We start from the raw sequence: 26,733 nt of genomic DNA on the forward strand, positions 1-26,733 counted from the left end.
AAGTTGGAAGCATTAGCAAACTCCAAGAAGGGACCATTCAGAGGCTATAATGGGCTTAGTGCTGCTATTTAAAGTAATGAAGCATTTTCTCTGCTTTCTGGATCCATTTCACCAAACGATTTCCTCAGCAGGTCAGATATAGATTTGCAGAAAAGTGGAAAACATTTTCCAGGAATAACACAACTGATCCCTAAGGAGCAGATGACTTAACTTTTCTGAATAACAAATCTTGGTCTGACATGCCTAGATTCCTCAGAGTGTTGTCGCTGATATTCTCAACTTCCTCCTCACCTTGCCAGACCCTTATACTTCGTATGTCGTGAACAACAGTGTTGAGATGAAGTCACCGTACTAGTTGTGTGACCTTAAGTTCCTTAACTTCTTTGTGCTTTAGTTTCTTTGGCTCCAAAATTGGGATAACAATAGTACCTACTTCCTGGAGTTGTTAATGAGGATAAAGTAAGCGTTTAAAAAGGCCTGGGCACATAGTAAGTACTCAATAAACCTCAGCATTATTTTTTTTTTAATTTATTTATTTGACAGAGAGAGAGACAGCAAAGAGGGAACACAAGCAGGGGGAGAGGGAGAGGGAGAAGCAGGCTTCCCGCTGAGCAGGGAGCCCGATGCGGGGCTCGATCCCAGGACCCTGGGATCATGACCCGTGTGGAAGGCAGACGCTTAACGACTGAGCCACCCAGGCGCCCCAAACCTCAGCATTATTATTATTCCTGTTATATAACAAAATTTCCCTGTATCAACGATGGACATTTTACTCACTTTTTTCCCTTACAAGCAAAGCTTTAGTTTAGAATTTCCAAATTTCTTAGATATGAAGAGGAAACAATTTTGTATCTAATGTCTGACCCTTTAAGTTTTGGTCTTAGAAGAACTAACCAAAGCCATCTCATTGCATACAGTACTTTATATGCTTTCTAAAGCATTTTACATTCATTATTCATTTGGATCTTCTAACAATACAGTAAATTTTTATTAGCCCAATCTAAAAGAAATGGGACAATAAAGACGAGAGTTATGCTTTGCTTGATGGTTATACTGCTACCAAGTGGCAGAGAGAACTAAATGCCAGGGTTTCCGATACCCAAGCCAGTGTTCTTTCAACTATACAAGGTGAGATAGTCTAAGATTTCTTTGGAGCAGTTGAAATCATCCTATTTACATATATTGATTAAAGCCCACACTTTACTCAGATTTTGCTAGTTTTAACCCAATGTCCTTTTTCTGTCCTAGGACACTTCGTTACATTTAGTTGTCACGTCTCTTTACACTCTTTTTGGCTGTGTGAGTGTCCCAGACTTGTATTTATGGCCTTGACAATTTTGAGGAGTACTTGTCAGTTATTTTGTAAGCTGGACCTCAAATGGGATTTCTCTGATGTTTTTCTCATGATTAGACTGGGGTTATGGGTTTGGGGGAGGAAGACCACAAAGGTAAAGTACCCTTTCATCACATCATATCAAGGGTACATGCTATTATCGATAGGGTTATCATTGAGGATGTTAATCTTGGTCATCTGGTTGAGCTAGTGTTTGTCAGGTTTTTCCACTGTAAAGGCCCTTTTCTCCCTTGGCACACTCTACTCTTTGGAAGGAAGCTGCTATGCATAAACCACCCTTAAGGAGTGGGAAGTATCTACATATATTATTTGAAATTCTTCAGCATGTCTATTCTTCCAATCTTTGTATTTATTTTTTCAATCATTTATTTATATCAGTAATGACGCATGAATATTTACTGTTTGGGTTATAATTCAATACTACTTTATTTTGTTGCTGAAACCATTCCAGCTTCAGTCACTGGGAGCTCCTTCAGTCGGCTCTTTTGTCCCTTTGACATACTCCCAATCATTGTGTTTTATGGGTTTGTTTTTTGTTTTGGTTTGGTTTGGTTTTTGGGGGTTTTTTTTTTTTTTTGGCACTTTCCTTGTGGCACAAAATGCTCCAAGCTCATCTTGTGTATTTACTGCCCCAGTCCTAGAATCAATCATTTCTCCAAGGAGCCCTGGTTCCTTTTATTGGAACTAAGACCTGGGCATTAGGTATGCTCCCATTCTAGTTTTATTTTCTAGCCACGTAACTTCTAATAGAGATTCTTCATTCTGATGTGAACTGGGAACTTTAGCAGAAGAGCTCAGCAGAAGAATACAATCCCCTAATTACGTTTTCTTTCAAAGGATAGTTAAGTCTAAGCAGAAAAAAATACGCAAAATAATTTCCATTATAAACAAAGTAAGACAAGCCATGAGGCATGCTGTATTGTGAACCAATACAACATAGTTACTACAGAACTGCAGAAGGATCCTAGAACAACAGAGTCATTTGTCGAGGGTCATCAGGGAGAATACTGATAGAGTCTTCAGCTTTGCCACATAACAGACACAGCATGGTGTACTCCTAGAATAAGATAAAGTGAATAATTACATTGAGGAATAGGGAGAAAGACACTTCATAACTTACTCTGGTAAAGCTATTCTCTACAAATTGGAACGGACATTCCTTCTGCACATTAGATCCATTTCTTCAACACCTATCAGGGATGTCTTAGGTTTATTCTGTGTATCCTGGAGTCTTTTGTTCATGTAAACTGAATACATGCTGATGTTCTATTTACTATGTACACAAGAATGTCATCTTGGAAATGCATGTTGGACTTAAATGTTATATACATATAAATGTTATAACATGGACTTAAAACACATATTGGGCTAGGGGAACCTGGGTGGCTCGGTCAGTTAAGGGTCCAACTCTTGATTTCGGCTCAGGTCATGACCTTGGGGTCGTGAGATGGAGCCCCACATCAGGTACAATGCTTGGCGTGGAGCCTGCTTAGGATTCTCTCTCTCCCTCTGCCCCTTCCCACCTTCCTTCTCTTAAAAAAAAAAAAAAAATCCAAACACATACTGGGCTTGATTAGTGCTGCTATTAATTATTTGAGAGAGGGTGTGCATGTGCACATTAATGGGGGGGTGGGGGGGCAGAGGGAGAGGAAAAATCTTTTTTTTTTTTAAGATTCTATTTTATTTATTTGAGAGAGCGAGAGCACAAGAGGGGGTAGGGTTAGAGGGAAAAGCAGACTCCCTGCTGAGCAGGAAGCCCAATGCAGGACTCCACCTGGGACTCCGGGATCATGATCTGAGCCAAAGGCAGTTGCTTAACCAACTGAGCCACCCAGGCGCGCTGGGAGAGGAAAATTTTTTTATTGTTATGTTAATCACCATACATTACATCATTAGTTTTTGATGTAGTAGTCCATGATTCATTGTTTGTGTATAACACCCAGTGCTCCATGCAGAACGTGCCCTCTTTAATACCCACCACCAGGCTAACCCATCCTCCCACCCCCCTCCCCTCTAGAACCCTCAGTTTATTTTTCAGAGTCCATCGTCTCTCATGGTTCATCTCCCCCTCCGATTAGTCCCCCCTTCATTCTTCCCCTCCTGCTATCTTCTTCTTCTTCTTTTTTTTTAACATATATTGTATTATTTGTTTCAGAGGTATAGATCTGTGATTCAACAGTCTTGCACAATTCACAGTGCTCACCATAGCATATACCTTCCCCTATGTCTATCACCCAGCCATCCCATCCCTCCCATCCCCCACCACTCCAGCAACCCTGTTTGTTTCCTGAGATTAAGAATTCCTCATATCAGTGAGGTCATATGATACATCTCTTTCTCTGATTGACTTATTTCGCTCAGCATAACACCCTCCAGTTCCATCCACGTCATTGCAAATGGCAAGATCTCTCTCATTCCTTTTGATGGCTGCATAATAGTCCATTATATATAGAGAGAGGGAAAATCTTAAGCAGGCTCCACACTCAGCATGGAGCCCCATGGGTTGGGGTGGGGTGGGGTGTGCTCGATCTCACCACCCTGAGATCATGATCTGAGCCAAAACCAAGAGCCAGATGCTCAACTGACAGCCGCCCAGGTGCCCCTAGTGCTGCTATTTAAAGTAGTGAAGTGGGGCACCTGGGTGGCTCAGTCAATTAAGCATCTGCCTTTGGCTCAGGTCATGATCCCAGGGTCCTGGGATCGAGCCCCGCACCGGGCTCCCTGCTCAATAGGGAGCCTGCTTCTCCCTCTCCCACTCCCCCTGCTTGTGCTAGCTCTCTGTCTCACACAAATAAATAAAATCTTAATAAAATATGGGGCACCTGGGTGGCTCAGTTGGTTAAGTGTCTGCTTTCGGCTCAGGTCATGATCCCAGGGTCCTGGGGTTGAGCCCCGTGTCGGGCTTCTTGGTCAGTGGGGAGTCTGCTTCTCCCTCTCCCTCTGCCTCTCTCCCTGCTTATGCACTCTCTCTGTCAAATAAATAGTTTTTTTAAAAAAATAAAATAAAGTAGTGAAGCAATTTGAGTGTGGGTCCCTAAGGACAAATTCCTATTCTAGAGTTGCTCCTTTCTAGATTATTTAAGACTACTAAGCAACAGAAATGATTTTTTAAAATGAAAGAAAGATCCCAAACTAAAACAACTATTTTTATCTACTCCAGGAAAATAAACAATTAAGTTAAATCTACTTGTATGTCATGCCTCATATTTAGATAGCTAGCTGTCTGGATTTGATCTATTTCAGGAGTTTATGCTTCTTGGGCTTAACAAATGTCCAGGCTGATAAAAAAAAAAAAAAAAAGAAAGAAATCTTGTCATCTGCAATGACATGGATGGACCTAGAGAATATCATGCTAAGTGAAGTCAGTCAAAGAAAGACAAATACCATACGATTTCACTCATATGTGGAATTTAAGAAACAAAACAAATGAGCAAAGGAAAAGAGAGACACAAACCAAGAAACAGACTCTTAACTACAGAGAAGAAACTGATGGCTACCAGAGGGGAGGTGGGTGGGGGAAAGGGGGATGGGGAAAATAGGGATAGGGGATTAATGAGTGCACTTGTTCTGATGAGCACCGGGTGTTGTATGGAAGGGTTGAGTCACTATCTTGTACACCTGAAACTACTATAACACTGCATGTTAATGATACTGGAATTAAAATTTTTAAAAATGTCCAGGCTGGTGATGGAAGAGATTTTGTTTTAGGGAAAACTCCTATGGCAAAGTCCTGTTTTTACAGTTATCCCCTTCTAGAATATTTAATATGGGTCATAAACTATACACACATATTTCCTTTCAAGCTTTTGCTTAAAAACTTTATCTTCTTTAAGAAAACAAACTTAATGCTAAATCTGTTAGTACTTCCACACTTTAAACTGAGATTGTTAGCTGTCTGGGAATTGGTCAGTCAAGGCAGTTTGTGTTTCATGAGTCTGGATAGTCACTAGACAAATGGTCACAGAGATAAACAATGACTACGGTTCAGAGACTCAGAACCCAGACAAGTGCACTTCTGTTTCCTAGAGTGAGTTCAGCAGGGGAGCTTAGTTGTGGCAAGAGAAAGATTGTTTCTTAAAGACCACACTTAATTTCAAGGTCTACTCCACACACACAATAGAGATAAATAGGGGCTAAAGCTCAGAGGACAAACACAGGTCTCATAAATTAAAAAATGAAATAGGGGCGCCTGGGTGACTCAATCAGTTGAGTGTCCAACTCGTGGTTTCGGCTCAGGTCATGGTCTCAGGGTCATGAGATCGAGCCCCATGACAGGGTCTGCACTCAGCAGGGAATCTGCTTGAAGATTCTCTCCCTCTGCCCCACCCCCCCAAAATAAAGAAATCTTTCTAAAACAATGAAATAAAAATCCACCCTCTAAAAGACCTGTACAAGGTCTTTTACTGCTCTCAAATACTTCTGCTTTCACCTGCCAGACATTACTAGTAGGATGTGAACCTCTCACTGGAAATGAAGAACAATAATAAAGTCAAAACAGGAAAATGTGTGAAGCTAGACAAACTTCTGAGTTTTCACCCAATCTATCCATCGACAAGTTTTTATTAAGTGCCTAAATGCTCTGCAATGTGCCAGGGGCACTGGCAGACATGAGAGAAGGCAAGGACAAGTTCTGACCTTGCAAAATTTACAGTCTAACTTGAGAGTAAGAAAAAACCTAACACGTGGTATAATCTGGAAAGGTTTTTAAATAAGTAAGACTGATTACACTTGAAATCTTTAATTTATAGTTGGTCTGGAATCCAAACTTCACTGTAGGTCAATTATTTGTAATTCAAAAGCAGTCTCCCATAGAAACAATGCTGTACACAGCAGTTAGGCTTTCCCCAGGAAATTCCAGGGAGTCTTTTAAACTCATACTGTATAAGTACTATAGAATCTAACCATAAATCATAGTGTTTCTGTGGGAAAACAAGTCTAGAATTCTAACTTGGAAGGTCAGGAACACATCCCCCTGTGCTGCCAGGATCAGGACACCTTTTATCAAAACTGGCCAAGTTGGGACAGTAAGAATTCCCCCCCAGGGCGCCTGGGTAGCTCAGTCATTAAGTGTCTGCCTTCGGCTCAGGTCATGATCCCAGGGTCCTGGGATCAAGCCCCGCATCGGGCTCCCTGCTCCGCGGGAAGCCTGCTTCTCCCTCTCCCACTCCCCCTGCTTGTGTTCCCTCTCTCACTGTGTCTCTCTCTGTCAAATAAATAAATAAATAAAATAAATTAAAAAAAAAGAATTCCCCTCCCCCCCGCCATCATTCATGGAAAACCTCAAAGGCTCCACCTGGGCAAAGCACAGGGATAGAGATTTGGAAGGAAAGGTGGAGTGTGTGGGATCACCTTTGGGAAGACCAGATCCTCTGCTTTATTCTGAGGGGCCCACGGCCCTTTTCTTCTATTACTACCTATTAATTCTGACCCCAAGTCCTCTCCTTCCCTAGTCCACAGAGGAACAGAAGGCAGTCTCACAGTTCCCCTTTGGTTTCCTGAGGCAAACACATAGTCCTTTCAGTGGCTTTTGGGGTGATATAAAAAATAAAGGATATCTATAATCATTTATAATGTATTTTCTGTTTAAACTCTGTACTTCTATCTCCCCCCCCCCCACTTGTGCCATCAGAAAATCTCACTTTAACAATGATATTGTGGTTATTTTTTTTTATTTTTTTAAAGATTTTATTTATTTGACAGAGAGAGACACAGCGAGAGAGGGAACACAAGCAGGGGGAGCGGGAGAGGGAGAAGCAGGCTTCCCGCGGAGCAGGGAGCCCGATGCGAGGCTCGATCCCAGGACCCTGGGATCATGACCTGAGCCGAAGGCAGACGCTTAACGACTGAGCCACCCAGGTGCCCCGATATTGTGGTTATTTTTAAAACAGAATTCTTATCTTTTAGAGATGTGTACTGAAATATTTACAGAAGTAGTGAGTGATATATTTGGGATTTGACTCAAAACAATCCTGTAGGGAGATGTGGGAATAGTGAGATACAAAATAAAGCAAACTGAAGCTGGGTGGTGGAGGTTAAAACACTGTTCTGCCTACTTTTGCCCATAAGACATTTAAAACAAAACATTAGCAATGTGGGGAATCCCACCTTGAACCTGAACTACTGCTAAAGTGAAAAAGGTGCTGGGGTAGGGTGGGGACGAGGAAGTAGGCTGTCCAAGCTGAGAACAAAGAGTTCTTGTGTCCCTCAAGTTGAGAAGGAAGTTCCCAAGCGGCTATTCACATGAGTCAGAGGCCACTGTAGGTACAAGAATGGGCTGGACTATCAAGAGCAAGGAGGAGGGGTGCCTGGGTGGCTCAGTCGTTAAGCATCTGCCTTCGGCTCAGGTCATGATCCCAGGGTCCTGGGATCAAGCCCCACATCGGGCTCCCTGCTCCGCAGGAAGCCTGCTTCTCCCTCTCCCACGCCCCCTGCTTGTGTTCCCTCTCTAGCTGTCTCTTTGTCAAATAAATAAAATCTTAAAAAAGGGGGGGGGCAAGGAGGAGATAGAATTTAAGTTCTGCTTCAAAGAGGTAAGATTTAGTTGACTTGAAGGTAGAGAAAGGAACTAGTCAAGTCAGGGAAAAAGCACGAATAAGGACAGGGATAGGGAAAGAGCAAGCATATCCTATAGGGAGTAGCGAGAGTGCAGTATGATATATTTGAGCAAGATTAATTTGACAGCAGTGAGTAGAACTAGAGTTTGGGGGCTGCTGCAGTAATTCAGGTTTGAGTGGGTATGGTCCTTGCCATGAGGTGTGGCAGCAAGGCCAAAAAAGGCAAGAGAAACAAAGGAAGAAAGGAGGGCAGGCAGACTGTTAGTGTTAAAGAAATACACCTGGGAGACAGCTGATAGGTTTCAAGTGAGCCTGAGTGTGTGTGTGCTCACTATTTGAGAAAGTAAAGAGAAGGCTCCAGACCAGAGACCAAAGCTCAGGGGAAAATCAGTTAGGGAACAATAGTAAAGGAAACCAGGGAGAAGGCAAAAGAGGACTCAAAATGACTTAAAAAGAAAGAAAAAAGGCTGGCACTATGGACCTCAAGGGAAGAAATCCTTCAAAAACCACAATGGTTGACACAACCAGACCCAGGAGAGATGTTAAAAGAGCTAAGAACTGAGGCAAGGTCATAGCATTCAGTTACATTATAGGAGACCTCTGAGAGAATAGTTTTAGTAAAGTGAAAATGAAAAGCAGTTTGCAGGTGGTTAAGAGCAGCACAGGGAAATGAGGAGAACAGGGTAAAGACCTATTCAAGTAAAGAAGCAAAAGAAGGACAGAGATGATTAGAAGATGAATCACAGAGGTAACTGAGTGAAATGAAAGGATTTTTAACTTATTTTTTAACAAAAGAAGACTCGAGTATATTTACTGTAAGAAATATTTTAAATCCCAGGGAGACAAAGAAGATGCTGGGTAGAGAGGAGATTGGTGAGGAAATACAGAAAGGGTAGCCTTAGAGAGGAAGGAACAAAAATCTTCCTCTCTACCGGGATGGAGAGAAGAGTCTGAGGTTGGACAATGCTATGTGTGGTGAGCCAAAGAGACTAGTGGGAAAGAAGAGAAAGGGAAGGTGGCCAGCCCCATGATAACCCCGCAATGAGCAGGTCAGATATTACACTGTAGCTAAAATGAGCTATGGAAAGGCCAAAGCAGTGGTCTAAAGCATCGCTTTCAGGAAATGAATCTGATGGAGGGATATAGAATACAGGTGGAGGGAAGCAGATGTTGAGAGAGAAGATGAAGTGTAGAGCCCGGTTTAAGAGTTGGGTTTTTTCCCAAGAGAATTTCACTGACTAGGCATCGTGAATACAAGCCATCTTCCTTTATCATCTTCTTCCTACCCCAGAGTCATTTCTGGGGCAGCTGTGAAAATGGCTGTGTTCAGTCATAAAGGAAAACCAGCTAGACTTGGCTCACCCAGCAGTAAGAGACAATGGCTTCATTACAGCAACCTTAGTACCCATTTAGGGCTCTGAAAAACTCATGGCGGCTTCAGGAGCTTCTGCAAAATGGCTCTAAGCCTCCCTTTCCTCTCATGGAAGGACAGAGCTGCTCCTTTAAGTCCATGATATGCTCCTTCCCCTATTTGGCCACTACTCATTCACTGAGATCTTGATTTTTGCCCTAAGTTACACATAACATATAAACATTTTTCGAGGCATAATTTTGTATGTTGTACAGATTAACCACAACATATCAGACCAGATTCTGACAGGTGAATAAGTGCTTTCTTCTACACTAAAATATGAATGAATGAGAGTGGTTACACTGTAAGATCCTGTTATGGAAGATTATTATTTTTTTCTCATTAAAATCCTACCCAAATTTGAAGGACTTAAAAAAATTCCCCTGTCTGTTAAAAGCTCTAACATGATATTTATATCCTATAGATGAATACACAGTTCACTCTAAGTAAGTAACTCAATCTGAAAGCTTGAAAATGGAGGCAGTAAGGGACAGACACAGGTTCCAGTGTGTCCTTATGGTTTCCAGTTTACCCTTGGCTCTGCCCCACTGTCCAGCTTTTCTTCCCGACCATCAGATCTGTGAATCTTCAACAACTGAGGCATACAGTAGCCTTCTGTACAATTCTTCATGTGCTCTCACGATTGTACAAGGCCTCATCCTTATAATACTTACTCTCTACCCTTATGGTGGTCCAGCTTCTTTCCTCCAACCTTGATACATCCAACCTGTCATTTTACTTAATGAATTATATTAAAATGTCTTACCACAACTGAGACTACAGAGTAGCTCGAGTCTACATGTCTACAGGGGAAGACAAAGATAACCTCCTTAATCAGAATTTCCATGCTCAGCAAGTATGGGGGCAGTGGGCAGGTCAACACTTATAAAACCAACAACTGTGCAATTACATAACTGGACAGGGAAAAAACAGGCACAACTGTAACCTCATAAGAACCCACAATGTGCTGTTCTTCATAAACAAACAGGACAGGCCTAAGATATCATTTGTAAGGTATGCATCTTGACTTGTGACTCTTATGGAGACAGGTTTGAACAGATATACTCACGTCTAAAATGTCTCTCTTAACGTACACAAGTAGAAGAGAAGGATGGTCTCCTTTATTATTTACTAGTACTTCATTTATTAAAACTATATGTTTTAATAATAATTAAGATTTTAATAATAATTAAATAAGATTTGAGAAAGTATTTTTATTATTCCCCCTCCCCCACAATAACATACCACATTTATACATTTACCTGAAATTCATCCATGATACTGAATGTGTACTCATGCCTGGCTATTACGTGATGACAATTCTTACACAGATCTGCCGAAACACAGAGAGACTTAAATTATTAAGTCTTGGAAGGTGTCTTAAGACAGTAAAATTTCTATTTTCAGCATGGTATTGCTTTAAAAGAATCTTAACTGATATATTTAACACAGCAGCGGGAAACCCATTATAATATCTACCTTGATAAGAAATCCAAAATCTATCACATAGCAACGCTACATAATGAAGGGCCTCAACTCAGAGATTTAACAGGCATATATTAATTCTCATTCTCAGGACTTATAGAAACTGTGCTACTAAAAACAATTATAAATAAAAAGCCAATGCTAAACATTAAAGTGAATTTAATAGTAACAAAAGACTATAGTAAAAACATATAATAACTATGATTTATTGAGTGCTTACTGTGTGCCAGATACGCTTTTAAATACTTTTTGTCTGTTTACTTATTCTCAAAACCCAAAGAGGTAGATACTATTGTTACCACCTTTTTAAGGTGAAGAAACAAAGCCACACACCTTTAAGTAATTAGCAAGACTACTGAGGTAGGAAGTGTTGGAAACAGAATTCAAACCCATGCATTCTGGCTCCAGAGCTCTTGCTCTTAACCGCTATGTCCTACTACCTCTTTAAAATAGAGTTTAAAGGGTTATGCCTAAAATAAAGAAAAAGGATTATTCTACGTTAGAACATTTTCAATAGTCTGACTCAATTCTAAAGGCTTAGTATCTTTCATATTCCTTTTAAAAAATATCATTATTTGCACATTTATTCCTCATATTTCAGAACATACCAACATACTCAAACCAGGAGACAGGCAAAAAGGGGATGTGAACAGTTTAATTTCTTGTCACACCTGGGGACTAAAATGTACATATACTTAATTTACTCACAGAAATTCTTAGAGTGCCAACCTCAGAGCTGATTCATTTTTATTATACATAGTTTATTTGGTTCCCCAGTATTGAGGATGAGGAGCAGCAAATGAAGGTAGCACAGCAAAAGAAACAACAGACGGATGATGAGATAGGAGACAAAAAAGGTCATGAGAGCAGAAACAAGATTAAAAAAACCATAACATCCCAGGGTCATTTAGTATGGCAGCAAACAGCCCTAAACACTTCAGGAGCTGTTGGAGAACATCACTGTATTAGACTATAGTAAAAAAAGAAAACTAACACGAACGATCCTAAAAGGTTAAAAAAAAAAGTCTCTCTTGTTTCAGAAGGCATAAAGACTTTTAAAATAAACAAACAAAAAATGCTACCTGAATCATTAGCTTCAGTTATCTACAAAAGTCACTTATGCAGTCTGATGACGCTAGCATCATCTTTATTTTCCTCTTAAAAACCAAACTAGCAACTCTGTTGCAATACAATATTGAAACAGGCCTTATAAAACACAACATATCAGGAGGTACAAACTACTAGCTTTCAAAAGCTGGTATCTGCTCCCAGACTTGCACGAAAATAAAGTCTACTTACGATCGTAGGTAACTATTTCTTCTCCATCTTCCTCTTTCAAAGATTTATTTGTGATCAGCATAAAATCCCGCTTACTGCACACTGCACAGCCTGTAAAGTTCAGCAAGAAAGATCCATTCTCCAGGCAGATGTTACCCTAAAATATTAAAAATAGGAATTTAATTTTCTTCTATTTCAAAACCCTTAGTGAAAATAATTAATAGACTAAAATTTTCTAAAGGCAAAAAAACATGGCCAGAATTTACTTGCTTGAAGTCTGTACCAAGTAATTTTTGAAATTACTAGCTTTCCTCTAGAAGGCTATTTATGGCAAACAAAACTGAAGCAGTGTTAAGCTGTAAGTCTCTGAGGACTGCAACTGTGTTTGAAAGGACTAAATGCAAGTGGATATTTAGAAACCTAATGAAGCTTTAATAATACAAAATGTGAAAAGGAAAAATTAGAAAAATCTAATAGCCAACAATATTAAATGAGGCACAGCACAAAACTAGAATAAAAATTCAATCAAAATGGAAATACTGAACTAATGATAAAAATGATCTTTTACAATGTGATGCTCAGTTGATTGTTGAAATAGCATTTTCTGATGCCTTAAAAAATAACACAAAATAAGCAAACAAGAATAAACTCTCATCTCTACAGATGCCAGTCCTCAAGGGTATGTGTGATTCAGGCAAAGAAGATAAGCTCTGCAATTCATCAGACTGACACCATGGCATTCAAAAGAGAAAGGCATTTGCTTCATCACTAAGAAACTGTAAACAACTTATGCTCCTAGCTCAAGGGAGGTCTTTGCAAAGGCTTACTAATAATTGTTCAGAAAACCATTTTATAAATAATCTAATTCAACCTCATTTCTGACCAATACATAGAGTATTTTTAACAGTTGATGTGACTAAAAATCAATCAACATTTCTCCAATGCAGCTATGTGCCTGATACTGTGCAAAAGCACTGTGAAGGATTAGAGGATGAGTCACCTCTTTCCTCCTCCGAGGAGCTTATGAACTATCAGGAAGACCAGCTTTAAGTGATGCCACAGTGAAGTCTTCCTGGATTCCCAGCGCCACAGTTAACCTCTCCCTTTTGAGTGGCTCCTTGATGCTATATATGAAGGAAGAGATTAACTCTGTAGGGGCGGGGGTGGGTAGAAGCGAAGAAATCAATCTAACTATATAGTTGGGAGATACTAAATCACAAGCACATCAACTTAACTACTGAAGGGGAAAAAAGGCCTTAAGGTTAAAGTATAAATTTCCAGCTACTAAGAACAGGTGCTTTTCTTTGATTTTCTTAAAAATAAACATCACGGAAATGTAGCTCCTATATAATAAAATCCACACACTGTAAGGGTATAGGTGAATGACTTTTTTTAGGTATATATGTATCAGTGTAACCACTATCCCAACCTAGATATAAAAATTTGTCTTCCTAGGAGATCCTTCAGACTTTGCAGTCTGAACCCAACCCCTATCTCACCTTAGGCACCCCTTGATCCGATTCCTATAAAATTTTATATAAATAGAACCATGCAGTATACTCTTCTGCAACCAGTTTCTTTTGTTCTGTCCATATTAATCATCTATGTTGTTGTACTGGTAGCTCATTGCTTTTCATTGCCGAACAGCATGAATTCAGGTTGATAGACTTTTGGGTCGTTTTCAGCTTGGGGCTATTATGAATAAAGCAGCTACGAAGATTCAGTGTAAACATATACCTTTCTCTTCAGTAAACACCTAGAAGTGGAACTGCTGAATCAGATGGTAAAAATATGGTACATACAAACTTTGTAACTGCTTAGTTTTCCATTTTCTAGTCCACCAGCACTGTGTGAGTTCCAGTTGCTCCACATCCTCACCCACCTGAGGTACCATGTCTTTTCTTATTTTAGCTATCTTAATCACGTGGTATCTCACAGTAGTTTTTAATTTGTATTTCCCTCATGACTAATAACGTTAAGCATCTTTTCATGGTGCCTACACGTGTACCTTCTTTTGTGGAGTGTCTAGTCAAGTCTTTTGCCCATTTTTTGAAACTTAGGTTGTTTATCTTATCTAGTTGTAAGAGTCATTGAGTTGGAAGAGTTCTTTATGTATCTTAGATACAAATCCTCTGTCAGATTTGTATTACAAATATCTTCTCCCTATTATTGGTGTGCCATTTTTTAAATAATGTCTTTTGAAGAGCAGATAGTTTTGATTCTTGTTAAGTCCAATTCATCAAACTTTTTCTTCCACTATTTGTGTTTGTCTTCTAAGACTAGTATTCCTCATCTGTGAAAAATATCTACCACAAATCTCCAGAAAATTTTATGAAACCAAAGGTAATTATTTATTACCTACTCATTCCGCACTTAGAACTTCTTGATATGCTAATCCATTATTTTTCTGACAATTTTTTGGATGAGTACACTATACCTGCTACCATCATCTCACTGTCCTTTCCTTTGCTAAGCTCAAAGTGGCTTCTGTTCTTACTGCCCTCAGAAATATCACACGACTTTGAAAACTCCCAGAGTTGGAAGGACCTTTCAGATTTCAAATGATCAGTCTCTACTGAACAACGGGAAGAGAGTTCAATTTCTCCAAGGGTTGCCCATTCTGCTTTTGAAAATCTGTTAGAAAGTTCTTTGTTCTGATTCAAAGCCTCCAACCCAATAACATCCACCCACTAATGATTTCTAAATCTGCCTTCTGAAATTCCGGAATGACAGCCCTTTAATTATTTTGGAACAGAATAAAGTCAGAAAGAAGTGCCAATGAAAGGTACTTTTCTGGTTTCCCAATCACCTCAATCCTTTTCTAACTCATCTGTTTGAATTTCACACCGCAACTGCAATCTTGTATTTTCACTTGACTCCTTGGATGTTACATTCTCAATCTTGGATGAAACATGATAAAAACAATTTGACCATGTGCACCCCAATCTTTGTTCTCTCTCCCATATGCCTCCAATTTCTGTAATGATACTTCCAATTTCCCAATTGCCTAGATTGAAAACCCTAAGGTCATCTATAGCTCCTCCCTCCATTAAATTGGCTCAGTTCTAGTAATTCTTTCCTTGAGATGAGGTCTTCATTATCTCATGCCTACACTACTGTTGCCATGGCTCCCCAAATACCGTAGGGCTCTCCCTTTTACATTTCCCCCCTACCATAACCTAAATATACAGTCATAAGATTCATTCTCCTAAATAACAGATTTCAGAATTATTTCCCTATTTGATTTTCTTGATGGATGCCCAATGCCTGAAGTGTAGAATCTAAACTTAATACAACTTTTTAAGTCTTTTGATTAGCTCAATTCTTAAGAATCCAACCTAATCCCTTTAATACTCTTCACTACAAACACCTCCCTCGTGTGGTCTCTGTAAAGTGCAGTGTTCATTACTGGATTCATAAAAATTTTTTACACTTTTAAAAAAGTATGAAATAGAACACAATAAAGTATATGAAACATAAATAGTATAATGCCTCTACCTACTAGATGTCAGTCGTACCCCCAGGGTGACAACTAAAAATGTCTACAGATAGCGCCAAGTGTCCCTTGGGAGGCAAAATCTCACCTAGTTGAGAACCACTGCTCTAATTAACTCACTTTCATTATTTATTCATGGTGTTCCATTCTGTGACGGTATCACACTTTTCCAGTGTACAACTACAAAAATTGCTGTTCTGAGCATTCTTATACAAGTCTCCAGGAACATATGTAATGCATTTATTTCTCTAGAATGGGAACTGCTGGGTCATTCAGTATGCATATCTTCATTTGATAATGCTAATCCTTTTTCCAAGGAGGTTGTACCATGAGTGTTCTTGTTATATATCCTTCCCCAAAGACTACTTATTACTCAAGATATTAAGAGACAGAAACAACTATAGATTTTCTACCTTCCAATCATTACAAGAATTCTTGTTCTTGTTTTATTCCCCAAGCCTCGGGCTCCGCCTTTCCTTCTTTTCTACCCTCGTCACAGCGAGCCTTCAAGTCCCAAATGAAGTTCACCTTCCTTTTGGGAGAACAGCGCTATTTCTCTCCCCTTTCTCAGAATTCGAACAGAATTTATGAACTGTACTACTCATTTTTTGTTAATCACATACTCCGCAGGAGGCAATGAAAGCTGCCTATCTCTTCTTTGGTATCCCTTTCTGGCCTAGCAAAGTAATCTAGCTACACACATAAATGTTCAATAAGTATACCTTGAATGAATGAGAGTAAACAAGCTTCGGCAACCTCCCGAGCTTGAGAGGAGCCGAGATTTTTCAAAAAGTAACTGCCAGGAAACCTGAATTCTGGCCTTGGCTCTCCTGTTAAGAGAATGTGAACTTGGGCAAGTGATTTCCCCTCTCTGAGCATTAGTTTCATCTGCAAAACTGGGTTATAACATATGGCCTCAGAGGTCCCTTCCAGCGCTAGAATTCAGTAAGAATTTCACCAAATCAAGCTTGAGAATGAGACGGGGCGGGGCGTGTCCCTTTGTCGTCGGACTGGACTGGTGGTGGTGGTGGGGTTTCCTTTGTTGTGCCCCCGGAGTTCAAGAGAAGCGGGGTGACGGCTGATGTCAGCCGCCAGGGTGGGGACCGGCGGAACGGACGGCGACAGGCCGCCCCCGCCGTCAAGTGCCTAAATACAGCTACGGGGTCACTGGAATGGGCAGAGCGGCTGGGTCGGCCCGCGGCCGGCCTCTCAGGGAAGGCCAGCCGAGGGCTACGAGAAGCCCCAGGGGCTGGCCCCGGGCCAAGGGGGCGAGAAGTTCTCGGCGCCCACTCGCTCACCCGGTTGGGATACTCCTTCTCCACACAGCCCCCACACATCCCGACGCCGTTCCCGAGGACGATCCTCCAGTGCTTCCGGGAAGACGAAACCTCGCGATAGCAAAGGGAAGGTTGCCGCATGCGCCCGAAGTACTCGACCCTGGAGTATTCGCTCTCGGGAACCAACGCGAAGTCTCCGCCCCTTAGCCACTGTTGTTAGGGCAGGGCCTGGTCTCCTAGGCAACAACGCCAGGGCGAGGAGTGGGACATCAGAAACCTACGGAGGAAGAAGGCGGGACCGTGGACCCTGTGGCGGGAATGCGAAAGGGAGCTCCCACTGAGCAGAGTTCTTATAGGCGCCCTCCTGAGTCTAGGCTGACAGGCGAGTCACAACACACACGAAAGGGAATTGTTTCGCGCTGCCTCAGCTTACCCCGTACATAAAGCTGAAATTATAATAATTTATATACTTTTCCATATCAGTGAGAGTGATAAATCAGCTCTCGGCAGGTGAATAAGCAATAGCCGAAGTGTTGGGGAAGAGGCACTTACAGCTCTGCAGAGAATCTCCTAAAACTCCTAAAAAGAACACTTAAAATGTTAATAATAAATGACCATTATTTATCCCATTAGCGGTGGGAAACGTGTTTCTGTGTCACAGAAGCACCTCCGGGGCATGCACACACTATGCAAATAGAAAATGGCAGGTCGATCCTGCGGAGCTGAAAATGCTTTTGATTGGAGCCCTGCCTCTTCCTTTTCCTCCGTATTGAAAGCAACTTACTTTTCACCATAATATAATTCACCTGAATACGAATATCCACAATCTGTCTTTGTGTTTCTGAACAACCTGTCTTCATCATACCCAGCTACTCCAACGGAGATATTCAATAGGAGCATCAGTATCCTCCCTTAACCCTGCCTGTTGGAGTCAAGTCAGTGAAGAAATCAGGGAGCATATGAGACTGTGGGATCCAGATTCTTTAAAGAAGAGATTAATAACTATTTCAAAGTTCATTCTATTCTTGGAATAATTACAATGCCTTCCACTTGTATGACATTTTCAACCTCCCAAAGCGTCCTCATTTCAGCTTCTAATTTTACGCCTTTACAACCCTAGAAGAATGGTAAGAAAAATGCCTCCCCTTTTCAGATGAGGAAACCAAGAAATAAACGGTGAAAGGTCTTATCTGTGGTAACAAAACTGCTAACAGTCACCCAGGACTAAGACTTGTATTAATACAGTAGCCAGTAGCCACATGTGGCTATAAAGCACTTTTACATGTGGCAAATTTGAACCGAGATGTATTGTCAGTACACCCTAGATTTAGAAGACGGGATTAAAAAAATGTAAAAAATTGTAAAATGTAAAATATTTCATCAGTAATTTTTATATTGATTACATGTTACAATAATCAGGCTAAAAATATATTATTAAAGTTAATTTCATCTATTTTTAAAATCTGGCTACTAGAAAATTTTAAATTACTCAAGTAGTTTGTATTGTATTTCTGCTGGACAAGGCTGGTCTATACAATTCTCTCTCTTGATCCATTTTTAAATGTGTCCTCTGTTTTTAAAACCTAATGCTGACTTTTAATTTTACTAACACCTGTATCTATTTTATTCAATTCGATAGACATTTGTTGAGGCCTTTACTCAAGGAACTGTGTGGACAACAGGAAGATGAAAAAGACATCTTCCTGTTCTCCAGAAACTCACAATAGAGTGTGAGAGATAAGATGGGCGTAAATACCTATAATTACTGGCAGGTTGTGGTTTAAGAGTACAAAATGGAGAGACTGCTTCTAGGTGGGGATTGGGGAAGAGGAATTTGGGCGTTGAAGAATGTATAGGATTTCAAAAAGCAGAGAATTTTAATATAGGGATTTCAGGTGGACCATGGCAAGGAGTTTGGATTTTATCCTGCAGGTGATAGTGAGCCACTGGAAGTTTGAGCAGGAGGGTGATATCAGAGTTGTGGTTTAGGAAGATCATTTTAACAGTGTTTTATTGGGAATGATTGGAGCTAGAAGAAATTGGACACTGAGAGGCAAACACTAACAGAAACCACAAGGGGGAGATGTATAGCTTTCTGCCTCATCACTAATAGGGAACAATAATGATTTTAAAAATTAAATAAATTAAAAATACACTACAATCAAAGATGTCAAAGAGTAGGTTCTTTGGCATGAAAGACAATCTACATGTTTACTTTTTTTAACTTCCCAGAGTGATATGGTATCTTTTTATTAAAATGAGCACCTGAATTAAAAGGTCATCTATTCTTCGGTATGAACTTTCAAGAGCTAATGGCTATTCACCCAATGAAATTCTCCATTCAAATCTAAAAATATCCAGGGCAGAGAGGCAGCAAATGAGATGAGAGGAGGTGGGCAGCATCAGAAAATGAAGTGTGATTATTCCTTTTTTTTTTTTTTTTAAAGATTTTATTTATTTGACAGAGAGAGAGAGAGACACAGTGAGAGAAGGAACACAAGCAGGGGGAGTCAGAAAGGGGGAAGCAGGCTTCCCACTGAGCAGGGAGCCCGATGTGGGGCTCAATCCCAGGACCCTGGGATCATGACCTGAGCCAAAGACAGGCACTTAACGACTGAGCCACCCAGGCGCCACAAAGCGTGATTATTCCTTAAGGGAATATGAAGGTTTCTGAGGTTGACAGGTGGAAGAAAGGAAAATAGAGGCTACAAAGCAGGAGATTAGCAGTGGAAAGGAATGACCAAGTAGTGGTGTAAAATAAGTAAAAAAAAATTACCAAAAAATCTATTTTCTTTTCTCTTACAGGTAATTATTTAAAATAAAGTTTGTAGGAATCATTTAAGGATTACCTTCTAATAGAATTTTCTCTGTGACAGTACTCTACCCATAGGAATCTTTAGTAAACATATGGTGTCAATAATGTATATTAAGTATGCCATGTGTTGCAGTTTATGCATGAGTTTGTTTCTTGGTAAAAAGAATCCGTTTAAGAAACTAGATGTTAAAACGGTTCAATTACATTTGCTAAACTACATCGCTGGGGCAGGATTACAGTTTTCCCTAAAGAGGTCAGTTTGAATCTTCTTTTAACACCCTCTTTCTAGTACCTTTTGTTTTTTATGATGCCTGAAGCCAAGAGGCTGGAAGGATGCAGTACCTAGAGCATACCTATCATTTTCATCCTTTGTTTAAAGGGGTAAGGAAGCACCCTGGAGCCTTTATGGTACCACCGTCAGACCAGTTTTCACAGATGGTGGGAAACTCATCTCCAAAGAGAAGTTCATCTGCTTAGTGAAGGTATGTGTTATTCTTTCCATTATCTCAAGGGAAGTGTGAAACAGGGGTGGTTGTCTTTACCTGGTTTCACCTGCCTGGGGAGAATGAATTAGCAGCAATTCTGGCGTTTCACTGTGAACACAGCTGAGCCTGACTTGGGGTTGGTACACCAAAGCACTTAAGAGCTCAGAGCCAGCTTTTTTCTTTTTTTCTCTTTTTTTCTTTTAGTTCAGTGGCCAAGTTGGACTTTCTTTTATTCAGGGTTCTCATGGCTATTCAGATATTAAGCTCCAGCTTCCAAATACATGACATTTTAAAAAAAGAGAATTGCTACTGTTCCCCTTTGCCTCCGTTTCCTCCAGCTGAAATATACAGATGATTATTTCCATATACGATTTTCATAACATATATCAAAATCTCTGATTTTCTTTGGGGGAAATGTTATCCTTCAAATCTTATATGGATTGGGATAGATTTAATCCAAATATAACTGGGTTTTAGATATACTTTATTTTATTCCACGTCTAATGTGTGCCCTAACAATATAGTAAAACTCAGAGCAGCCTTTTGTTTTCTACCGCCTGTATCAACTCTGAGAGGTGAAGGAGTTTGGAATTTTCAGAGAAGCCAAAAGAGGGAGGAAATGGAAGTTAAGAAGCTCCTGTTTTGTCCTAGAGAATGGCCAGCAGAGGGAGGTTTACTTCAAGGAAATTCAGGCGCAAAATCCATAGGAATCAAGAAGGTTGGGTAGTTTTGAAAAGAGTAGTATGACTTGGAATGGAGAAAGGGTACCTAGAAGCTGCAAGGAATATTTGGGAAATAGTATGGTGATTTAAAGTTAAAATTTTAAATTCCGGGGCACCTGGGTGACTCAGTTGGTTAAGCCGCCAACCCTTGTTTTCAGCTCAAGTCATGATCTCATGGGTCGTGGGATCGAGCCCCGGGCGTCAAGCTCCGCACTCAGTGGGGCATCTGCTTGAGGTTCACTCTCCCTCTCCCTCTACCCGTCCCCCCCCTCAAATAAATAAATAAATCTTTAAAAAAATGTTTTTTAAATTCCATTCTAATTGTATCTTAGTAACAGGAGAAGGACCATAAAACAAGTCACTTATTGGCTGGGCTTCAATTTTCTCATCTGTAAAAAGTAATGACAATAATAAATATACCTATCTCTCAGGGTTGTTTTATGAAATAATACCCAATGTTTTAGATATATGAGTATATACATATGACTCAAGGATGCTAAGAAAAATAATTCTAGCCGTAAGCATGAGGTTACCACCGAAGGGTAGAAAATAAATTAGGAAAAGGGGATTGGTAATAATGGCTAATAGCCTGCCCAAGGTGGGAATCTGTGTCTAGCTGAACTGGATATTTTGAGTGTGTTCCTTAATTTGTATAAGGTGGTTTTGTGCATTGGAAAAGACTGAGTGAACATGCTGTCATAGAGAGAACACCATGGGGAAAGAGTTGTGTTAGGGAGGGAAAGCATGAGGTAGAGAGAGAGCAAAAAACCAGGCTCTTCTAGGAAGCTGACTTGGAAAATTTCCCAAAGGCACAAAGAGGCAGGGAGACTTACTTTGGGCTCCTCTGAATTACAGGTTCCCAGTCCTTTTTTTTTTAATTTCATTTTTTTAAAAAAGATTTTATTTATTTATTTGAGAGAGAGAGAGAGAGAACGAGTGGGAGGGAGGGGCACAGGGAGAGGGAGAAGCGGTCTCCCTGCTTGAGCAGGGAGCCTGATGTGGGGCTCAATCACAGGACCCTGAGCCAAAGGCAGACACTTAACCAACTGAGCCACCCAGATGCCCTGGTTCCCAGTCCTTCCAATTCCTTGTACCTTTTTCTCTTGACAAAAGGAAACTTTTGAGAACTAAACCTTACACACCAAGGTTTTAGGGAACTGAGGCATATTATAAAGTGACTATAGAAGACAGTGCCAAGAATGCAACAGTTACAATAAATCACGTTATGTCACTGCCTAAAAGCTCCATGATTCCATATTGCCTTCAGGAAAAAGACCAAGTTCCTTATTACAGTATTCAAAGCCTTTTAAAATATGGCCCCAGTCTACTTCTCCCACCTTGTGCCTGCTGCTCCCCCTCTCTCCTTCTGCTACCTTTCCTTGTCATCACACATTACCTATTTGTAGCCTCACCAAACTACTTATGGCCCTAACCTCACCAAGTTCTTCCAAGTCTTCTTTCTAGCTTTTTGTGTGCTGTTCCCTCTGCCCAGAATGGCCCTTTCTCTGCCTGTTGAGATCATATTCAGTCTCTCAGATATGGTTCCAAGATCACTGCTTCCATGAAGACCAAATACTAGTTTCCTATTTGAAACTCCTGTAATAACACTATTCTTTCCCCTATTATGGAATGCAGTCACCATTGACTACAAACTCCTTTAGCATGATGCTTGCTTCCCAGCTTTTAGCATTATGCCTGACACACAGTGGATGTTCAGGAATGCTTTTTGATTGATTATATAAGCTGACCACATAGTTTCACTCATGCCTCCAGCCTACCCCTAACTCCCCACTTTCATGACCTATTCACTCTAGGCCATTGCTTTCGAGGATTTTAATATTTGAGAAGCAAAACAAAACAAAAAAACTTTTAGGAGAAGGAGTTTTGGTTTAAAAAATTGTCTTACGGCCAATATCTTCTTTATGCACCAATAATCTATTACTTAGTCATGTCTTCATGCTGTGCCCACCAAAAGGAGGATTCTGCCTAAGGCATGGATGACTCAGCAAGAACAAGTACCCTAATATCATTCAATTTAACACCTCATTGCTCTCCAGGAAATGATCTGTAAACTTAGAGTTCAGCTTGTCACCTTATTCCTGGAAGTTTAGCAACAACTTCCTGACTCCAATTGGTTCTATATACTACTTTGTCTTTTTCTTTCATAGATTAATTGAATCCATAATGGTTTGTTGATTTGGATTGAAGTGGAGTAGATGACTCTTCTACCAGTATGGTTTCTTAGTCCTCTCCAACTCAGTTAATACTTGAGATGCCTATATCAGACAGTCTTTCATTACAAAATTTTAAATAGTGCCCAAAATGTAAATGAAGAGGTAATGTGAGAATATTAAAGCTCAGGAATTCAATTTGATTCAATTCATCCAATGGTTGGAGTACCTGCTCCATGCTTGCCTTCAAGTAGCTTATAATCTAGGGGGAAAGAAAAACCAGTGATCACAATAGAATGTAATAATTACACTTAGGGATGTTACTGGGGCCCAGAGAAAGGGCAGGCATGTCAGCCTAGGAAAGGTTGGAGAAAGGAGGGATACAATATCAGCAAAGATTTTCCAAAAATTTGATACTTCAGACTTTAAGAACCGGTTTGACATTAGAGGATATTGGGAAGGGTGTTGCCTAGACAGGGGTACAGCATGTGCAGAAGTACAGAGGCACAGGGAAACAGGTTTGAAAGGCTGGTGCATAGAGTAGCATAGATCTAAGAAATGTCCAGTATTTTCATGAGAAGGATAAAATTTTGACCTTTGTGTCAGGGAGGCTAATTTCATAATTACGCCCAGGTGTGGTGGCAGTTATCCTGTGATGAACTTACAAATTGCTCAGTCTTCTTCCTACTATGTATCAGCATCACATTTTCCACCACAGTGGTTGCATGGAGACACACAGATATGGATCACATCCCAGCTCCATCACTTATTAGTTGTGATATATTGGACAAGGTATTTAACTTCTCTGTGCCTTTTCCCTCATTTCCAAATGGACTGAGTTGCTGTGAGAATTAAAGGAGATAATCCACTTAGCACAAGATCTGATATACGTATTAAATATCCATAAATGGGGGCGCCTAGGTAACTCAGTCATTGGGCATCTGCCTTCGGCTCAGGTCATGGTCCCACGGTCCTGGGACCAAGCCCCGCATCTGGCTCCCTACTCAGTGGGAAGCCTGCTTCTCCCTCTCCTACTCTCCCTGCTTGTGTTCCCTCTCTCGCTGTGTCTCTTTCTGTCAAATAAATAAATAAAATCTTTAAAAAAAAAAAAAAAAAGGTCTCAAGGTTGTGGGATGGAGCCCTGAGTTGGGCTCCATGCTCAGCGGGGAGTGTGCTGGAGAGTCACTCTCCCTCTCCCTCTGCCCTTCCCCTGCTCCTGCATGTGCTCTCACTCAAATAAATAAATAAATACATAAGTAAATCTTAAAAGAAAAAAAGAAGACTGCTGATATCATGAGGGGCTCAGAAACTGCTGAGAGACTTGGCCTAGGCAAAAACATCAGGCTAAAGGTTTACAGATGAATTCTCTGAGAACCAAATTTTAGAGGAGTAGTCAAAGGCAAACTTCCTTGTATTATTCCACGTAAAAACAGATGAACACTGTCTAACTCTAGTCACAGGCTCGGTAGAAGGAATTTTAGGAAGAGAAGACCTACCCATCAGTAGTTTGAACACAATGGTTTTCCTTCCTGGAGCTTTCCAATAGCCATTCATACCATTTGATTTTGACTTGATGCTCTTTGGTAGCATGGCTCTCTGTTAAGTATTTACTCCCAAGAGATGATTCTGTCCTAATTCTTTCTTTCCCACGTGTCTTTCATTTTTCAGTTTGAGTTCTAGTTTATTTTCGGAGCCTAAGCTATCAAGACTGCCTGCTGTCTTTTTCTGTTTTTAGGCTTTCTTCCTTCTCCTTTGATTACTGAAAGTTTAGCAGGGATAATGCTAAGCTGGGGCCAGATGTTAATTAAGCAAAATAAGTCAAGCAAATAAAAATTTCCAAATATTTGGTTTCAGGTTACTTAGTCACAGTAGCATTTTTTTAGATGTGATTTTGTTTTGATGTGAGTTACATAAACCCTCTGGTTGGGGCTGTCAACTTTCTTCTGTGTGGTGTCATAGCAGAGCAATGGAAAGTGTATGCTGTCAAGACAGAGAGCAAGGACATTAAAAGTAACAAGGCAGCAAGGCAGAACCACATGCTAGAGGCTAAGACCCAGCCCCCACCAAAAACTTGAGGAGATTTTTGGATAAGATCTCTTTCTAGGGACATAGAGAATTTTTCTTCCTACCAGAATGACAATTGGGTGTAAAAAGAAGTTTGAAAGTTTATTCCTAGCCTAGGTTTCATTCCTAAACAGTAAAAACATCATCATGATGAACAAATAATTTTTAGTGTATATTATGTGTAGGACACTGGCCAGGCACCAGGTGAACAAAGAGGGAGAATGCATGATTTGTACTCAGAGGATTTACTGTCTCAAGAAGATAAGGCATGTACATTTAAACACATACATTTAACAAACAAACAAAAACTGCCACATGACACATACTGAATGTCAAATGAGTAATATATAGGTAGCTGATTATATGCTCCAGTTTGTCCTGGAGAGTCCCAGTTTATGCCTCTCATTCCAGAATAATTATGCCCCCTGTAATTCTCAAACATCACAGTTTGGATTATAAATTATGTGTTCAATTTATATACAGATCTAGGAATTAGGTCTAGGAATTAAGGGGAGAGGTTTTTTATTAATGGCTAGGGTAGTTGGTGGGGAGTTCATGGAGGTGATAGAACTTGAGATGGGCCTTGAAGGAAGAATTAGGGCAGAGGGAGCGGAGAGCGTTCTACGGAGTATATCAAGAACAGAAAGACCAAAATGGATGTGGGAATAAAGACAGTCATGGCACTGCTCCAGGAGACACCGTTCACGTTATGTTCTCTATGAATGGCGCCCCTTGGATTGTGTTAACTGTTGGCTCTAAGCATGTCCTATCTGGGGAGCAATTGGAAGATCGCATCAGCTGGAGAAGAGAATTTGTGTAGAGAATTTGTGTCAGAATAGAAGCAAGCATAGAACAGATATTGGGGGCTATTGAATGCCAGAATAAGATTTAAATTTTATCCTGTAGTGGAATGGAATGTAACTGAAGAGTTTTGAGCAGAGAATGATGCTTACAACAAAATGCCTTTGGAAAATTAATATTCCCAACTGAAGTGTTCAGTGTATTGAAAGGAAAGAAAGGGGAAGAACTAGTTCTAAAAGTGTTGAAAATGCCCAAGAGAGAGGTGATAAGAGTCTACAGTAGTGCAGTAATAAGGGATATGAAGAGACAGACTTGAGAGAATTTGCAAAGGCAGAATTGATAGAATGTGGTAACTGGCAAGGAGAGGAAACAATCAAGAATGACTCGGGATTTAGAAACCGAGTACCAAGAAAATGATGGTATCTTTGATGAATGTGGGGGAGTTGAGAGAAGTTAGCTTTTGGGGGGAATAGATGAGCTCTCCCCCAGATATGATTAATTTGAGACATCATTTGGAAATGTCCAAAAGGAAATATTAAGTTGGAGCTGAGACAAGTGGTAACGGCTAGAGATGTGGATTTAGGAATTCTGTGGAATACTGAATGTTCATAAATATCATAAGATCATAAATAGTAGACAGCCCAAGATTATGGCTTAGGTTACAATTACATTTGGTAGAGTAGGAAGGAATACAGCTTGTAAGGATAGCAGAAGAGAGATTCCAGAGGTAGAAGGAAATAGGGCAGACAGGGTATAATCAAGAAGACCAAGGAAAAGAAAGTCTCAAGCTTGAGAAGTTAACCTACAGAGCCAAATGTTG

At 40.3% G+C, this 26,733-nt stretch overlaps 1 protein-coding gene across 1 annotated transcript; it reads right to left on the reverse strand.

Annotated features, from left to right (window-relative positions):
* Positions 1 to 904: 904 nt before the first annotated feature.
* CHURC1 (churchill domain containing 1) lies at positions 905 to 17,011 on the reverse strand. Its single transcript, XM_034992656.1, has 4 exons — positions 16,877 to 17,011; positions 12,104 to 12,239; positions 10,582 to 10,652; positions 905 to 2,411 (listed from the first exon to the last, which is right to left on the reverse strand). Exons 1-4 carry the CDS (start codon positions 16,994 to 16,996, stop codon positions 2,319 to 2,321), a joined length of 420 nt encoding a protein of 139 aa, XP_034848547.1. The 5' UTR covers positions 16,997 to 17,011; the 3' UTR covers positions 905 to 2,318.
* Positions 17,012 to 26,733: the final 9,722 nt, after the last annotated feature.

The sequence above is a fragment of the Mirounga leonina genome, unplaced genomic scaffold, assembly GCF_011800145.1.
Source record: "Mirounga leonina isolate KUSES-001 unplaced genomic scaffold, KU_Mleo_1.0 Mir_82, whole genome shotgun sequence".
Lineage (NCBI taxonomy): Eukaryota > Metazoa > Chordata > Mammalia > Carnivora > Phocidae > Mirounga > Mirounga leonina.

Coding starts and splice junctions, on each gene's coding strand:
- CHURC1 (XM_034992656.1), bottom strand. CDS start 16,996: ATGCGGCAACCTTCCCTTTGCTATCGCGAGGTTTCGTCTTCCCGGAAG. Junction 10,653..12,103: donor AGAAATAGTTACCTACGATC/GTAAGTAGACTT, acceptor GTGTTTCGGCAG/ATCTGTGTAAGAATTGTCAT. Junction 2,412..10,581: donor GTATCATGGATGAATTTCAG/GTAAATGTATAA, acceptor ATCTTATTCTAG/GAGTACACCATGCTGTGTCT.